This window comes from Ipomoea triloba, chromosome 4 (genome assembly GCF_003576645.1).
Source record: "Ipomoea triloba cultivar NCNSP0323 chromosome 4, ASM357664v1".
Lineage (NCBI taxonomy): Eukaryota > Viridiplantae > Streptophyta > Magnoliopsida > Solanales > Convolvulaceae > Ipomoea > Ipomoea triloba.
In genome coordinates this window covers 3,017,798-3,022,974 of record NC_044919.1, presented here as the reverse complement: position 1 = coordinate 3,022,974, position 5,177 = coordinate 3,017,798, and the positions used below count along the sequence as shown (strand labels likewise).

At 36.3% G+C, this 5,177-nt stretch overlaps 1 protein-coding gene across 1 annotated transcript; it reads right to left on the bottom strand.

The window, feature by feature from the left end:
- Positions 1–911: 911 nt before the first annotated feature.
- On the bottom strand, positions 912–4,049 carry LOC116017349 (protein DETOXIFICATION 43-like). The gene is made up of 11 exons (XM_031257911.1): positions 3,984–4,049; positions 3,744–3,865; positions 2,895–3,364; positions 2,670–2,805; positions 2,487–2,583; positions 2,291–2,391; positions 2,013–2,176; positions 1,852–1,923; positions 1,656–1,772; positions 1,353–1,570; positions 912–1,109 (listed from the first exon to the last, which is right to left on the bottom strand). The coding sequence occupies exons 1-11, from the start codon at positions 4,022–4,024 to the stop codon at positions 1,049–1,051; spliced, it is 1,599 nt and encodes a 532-aa protein (XP_031113771.1). The 5' UTR covers positions 4,025–4,049; the 3' UTR covers positions 912–1,048.
- Positions 4,050–5,177: the final 1,128 nt, after the last annotated feature.

Here is a 5,177-nt window from a genome sequence, read left to right as displayed (position 1 = left end):
CAATTCATAATCAAATATTAAATAAGCCATGAAAATGTAGCATGACAGTGATGTACGTACCCATGTTTCTTTAATGCTTTGTTATAATAATTAATTTTTATTTTTTTGGGTTACGATGAAAACTCGTAGACATAATCTTTACTCGAGGGTGTAAAATTAGTTTAAAATGGCATGTAAAGTGATCATTTTGAGTGGGTGCACCTCCTATTTGGCTAGGGTAAAAAGTGAATTTAGATTTTCATAAGTGAAATGTTTAATTCGGTATACTATACACTCAAAACAGAACATGGTGAATGAGAAATTAATGTTGTACCTATTTGAGTTGAAAAAATTGGAATTGAGAAGGGTTACATTTTACGTAATCTCTATTATCCCATCTTAAAAAATGATTTGAATTTGAACTATTATATCATAAAGGCTCTCTTTTGCACGTAGGGGTGCAAACAAAATCCCAATGCAACCCAAACACAAGCGGGGGATGCGTTTTTTTCTTATTGTTTTGTGAAATTTGGTGGAGGAAGTTAATTACGTATGTGCCTTCAAGAACTCAAATATCCTTTTGTGGTTATTAGCAGGAACCAGACTATTCATCATGTGATTGATAGCAACACAAATCTATTAACTTATTTAAGGTTGGTTAACCCGTTGAATTGTGCTCTAAATTGCGGATTTATGGTGTAGACAAAATTTTTACTGACATTATGCTTTCTCGAGTCATTCCTTGCATAAGTAAAATGATTTATTATGATCCATAAATTAAACTAAATAAGCATTATTAAACAATAAAAAGATTACAACAAAACTTCAAATAACATGTAATCTACCAAACATAGTATACCTTATGACATCTAATCTACCAAAAAAGAGGGGTATGGTACATACAAGACAGTGTTACTGGTGTTTATATATCTGATAACACTAATGTAAACTACCAGATAATAAGAGCACGTACTCAAAATTACATGTAAAAGTAAAGAGTGTTTGAAATAAAGAAGAAAATGGTCCTGATCACTCTGGCACGTGGTGTTAAAAAAATGATGCAGGAACATTAAATCATTGTTTGGGTTGAGGCCCTGAGGAAACACCAAGGTCCTGTTCCTGTTGCCAGCCTGCAATTGATGCATAAACAAACATTAATTGATTGTTAATGTTAACTTAAGTAGTTAAGTGGGCTAAGTTTTTTTCGGATAACGAACAAAATTTCGCAATCACTATTCGAAGGTGTGCATCAGCTTTATGATACTAGCTGACAAAGGACTAGATAATTAAACCAGCCTATAACTGATCGGCTCAAATCAAGAATTCTGACTGGAGTCGAACTTGTAACATTGTGATTACGTGAACAAGATTACCTCCATAAACCTGCAATGGTGCGCAGGAGCATGAATATGGCTAAGGCAATCCATATCCCAACAAAGCCATTGGATTTCAAGAGCAGAAATTCAACCCCAATAGTCATAGCCGCCACCAACACCATTGAATATGCAGAGTACAAGAAATCTGATGCCCCAAAGTTGACACCATCAAGAACAAATGCCACTGAATTTATTGGCTGTGTGCCTGCAACAAACTGATGGGTTTTCAACACTATCAGTCAGTGTCTTAATCCTAATGAAATTAAACCAAGCATACATTGTTTGTGTCGTTTGACATACCGGGACGCCTATGGTTATCAGACGAATAACGTTCTTGTCCTTCGAGAAAACCCCTGACCCTAAGTATAAACCTAGTCCGACCACCACAGCCAGGCCATATCCCATCACGAACCCCATCTGCACATATACCCATATTTGGTCCGTCTCAGAATAGACTGCACATTTATTATTTATATATTATATGCTCGATGCATACCTGGAGCACTCTAGCAGCAACAGCCTTAGCTTTCTTGTAGTCTTTAACAGCAAATGCACTGGCAAGAATTGCCTGGACAGGGCAAAACAGAAACATTATTGACACAAAAAACTAAAACAAATATGATCATCCACTTATACTAATGTTGTCATCTTAGGTACCTGTCCTGCAATGGCCAACCCATCTGCAAGAAGTGAAGATGTGAGCCACACTTGCAAGCAGACTTGAAATGCAGCCATGACTGTCGAACCGAGCCTCGCAGCCAGAGAAGCCGCCAGAGTGACACAGAATGTGGCGGCTATCACCCTCGCGAATAGCCACAATCCTGCAGATACCACTTGTTAGGATCAAACGCTTAAATTTTATTTCGACAGACAAGGTGCTGGACTTGGCCCTTCAATAACAGTCAGAATGGCGAAATCGGGTCATTGTGGCTTACCATTCTTGAGAAATTTACTGAGCTGTAAATGCTTAGAACTTGGTGGCAACAACTCAACTTCTGTGATCAACTTGAAGAGCAGGATGAGTAATAAAATATACCTGTGAGTTAAGGTGAGTAGAATATTTATTAACAAGTTGAAGAGTTGAGACAATGCATCAGAATAAAAAGTTAGGTCTGATAAGAAAAGGCTTACTGAGAGATAACATGAGCAATGGCAGCTCCACTCACACCCCAATGACAAGCTAATATGAAGACAGCATCCAATATTATATTCACCAAATCCCCTGCAGCTGTTTGGACAAAACACTGGTGTGAGTTTGGCAACAAATCTCAAATTTTCTTGAAATTTCATTTCAGCAAGTTTTTAACTGCTTGCCTGTGGCATACAAGGGGGTTTTAGTATCCTTGAGACCGCGAAAGATCCCTTGAATTGCCAGTGACAGAAGAACTGCAGGGGATCCCAGTGATCTCAGAGTCAGATACCTTAGTGCAGGGTTTAACATGGTAGATCCCTGTATGTTTCAAGAAGAGAATTATTGTTTCTGCAAATGGCAATCGAATGCAGTTCTTAGCTAGAATATGAGCATATCAGAGAACTTACAGCCTTGACACCCATCAACCCCAAGAGAGGCTTTGCAAGAACTGTGAGGAACACAGTCTGGAGAATGCCCAGAATGCATCCCATCATTAAAGCAGTTGATGCAGAAGGGATTCGGAGCTTCCCACGCTTAATTTTGCTGTTGCTTTCGCTGCTATTACTAACAGTTTCAGACTTACTTGCTTCAAGATCTGATAAAGCAGAAGAACCCTTTGTTTCACTGCTTGTGAAGGAACCATTCTCCATCATTTCAAGCTCAGAATCTTTAGCAGTCTCCTCCTCTGCAACTTTCTCTTCACTGTAAACCTTGGCAGAAATAACCTCTTTGGAGCCATCATCACATTTGGATGATATTTCACTGTTTTCCTCTGCAACAAAGGATGTAGTAATGTTGACAAGAGGGAATATGGTAACCTTGTTCGCCTGGTTTATGATTGAAACCGCAACCCCCACTGCAGCAATTTCCACAGAACCTGTAATCAAAGAAAACCAGCATCCTGTCATTGAAACGTGGTGCTAACTGCTACACAAAGTATAAGAAAATAAAATTGGGTCTTAACTACTAGCTATAGTTTTTTGGCTTAGTGGTATGCGCTGGACGACAGCTTTAATAGCCGACTACAGCATACTGTCACTCAAGCTTGACACATTAACTGCTAAACAAGTATAAAGAAAAAAGTTATGTCTGGACTACTAGCTATAGTTTTTTTTGAGTAGTGGTAAGGTGTTGCTGGCCAAACAGCTACTAAGAGAGCCTAGTCTAGCATTCTGACATCGAAATTGCTGCCAGCAAGTATAAGAAACTTTGCTTTTGGTGCGGTGGTAAGCGTCTGATCATGACAATATACATACCTAAATGGCCGATGAATGCAGTGTCAATCAAGGATGCAACAGGATCGGCTGCTAATGCAAGCGCAGCAGGGAATGCAATGCTCAGAATCTCCCCACCCAAATCATCCCATTTGAAAACTTTCCTGTTCAGCAAAACACATTTGATGATCTATATATCTTAGCTTCCTAGGAGTTTCAGAAAATTAAACCTTAATCTCCATACTACATTCAAGATTAAGGTATATATGTACTATGTAGTACCTTGCATCATGGAAGAGAACCAAGAATGGTGACATCCACATCTTGACAGTGACAGCTTGAAGATTTGTGCTCAGTTTTCTTCTCCTGGAAACAAGAAACAAAGATTCTAACACTGTAAATCTTGGCCATATATGATGTAGATCAGATATGCGAACAAAGAAGAATATGCAATGCAAAGTTGCTTACTTTCACTAAGAACAAGAGTAAAGAGATACTGGGTTTGTAAGGACGGCAGATGCTGAATAATACAGAGCCGAAATGAACGATATATATAGGGAGAGAGAGGCTCAAGCTTTTGGGTACGTATACATGGTAAGCAAAATTTTGTTCACATGCAACCAAGCTACCTACGTACACATATTAAAATCACAAAAAATAAGATAATACTCCATAACATTAGTAGGGTCTATTGGTTGAAAAAGTCAAGGTCTTGTTTTTGTCATAATATCCAAAATTTTTAAATTAAATTCAACTATTTCACTATTTTTATTTTTTAAATCTGTGGGAGGGACCGTAGGACACTGTGAAAAAGGAAAATTCCAATTCGCACCGAGCCTGTCCATGCCTTATAGATTGTGTGATACATACAGATGCATATATATAGAATCATATGAGTCAGTTAGTATTCTCTGCCGCCCAAATTACCAATAGTTTCATTCTACAAATATCAATGTTGACTAAAAAATTTAATTACACAAAAGGTTAGCTATTGGAATTAGAGTATTTTTTTTTTTTAAGTATTGAAATTAGAAATATTATTTTAATAAATTTAAATTGAACAATTATTTAAAAATTTAAAAAAAAACATTTTAAAAATAAAAATAAATTTACATTTGACCATGGTGGTGTAAATAGCCATATTTACACCCTAATTGCTATTTTTCAAAATTTTTTAATGTTTTTATTTTTAAAATTTTAAATAATTATTTAATTTAAATTTATTAAAATAATATTTCTAATTCCAATACTTTTTTTTAAAACTCTAATTCCAATACTTAATTTTTTGTGTAATTAAATTACATTTGACTACGGTGGTGTAAATAGCCATATTTACACCCTAATTGCTATTTACACCACCTATGAAATTATTGAAATTTGTCACCTTTTTAGAATTTCAAAATTATTTACATCCAAGGTGGTACAAATAGCAACACCCATTAAATTTGGCAATTTAATACAAAATTTGTATGTTAT

Excerpts from the sequence above, each read along its gene's own strand:
- LOC116017349 (XM_031257911.1), bottom strand. The coding sequence starts at position 4,024 with ATGTGGATGTCACCATTCTTGGTTCTCTTCCATGATGCAAG. Across the intron at positions 2,584-2,669 it reads AACCCCCTTGTATGCCACAG|CTGCAGGGGATTTGGTGAAT; the intron begins GCAAGCAGTTAA and ends TTGTCCAAACAG. Across the intron at positions 1,924-2,012 it reads GGTTGGCCATTGCAGGACAG|GCAATTCTTGCCAGTGCATT; the intron begins GTACCTAAGATG and ends TGCCCTGTCCAG.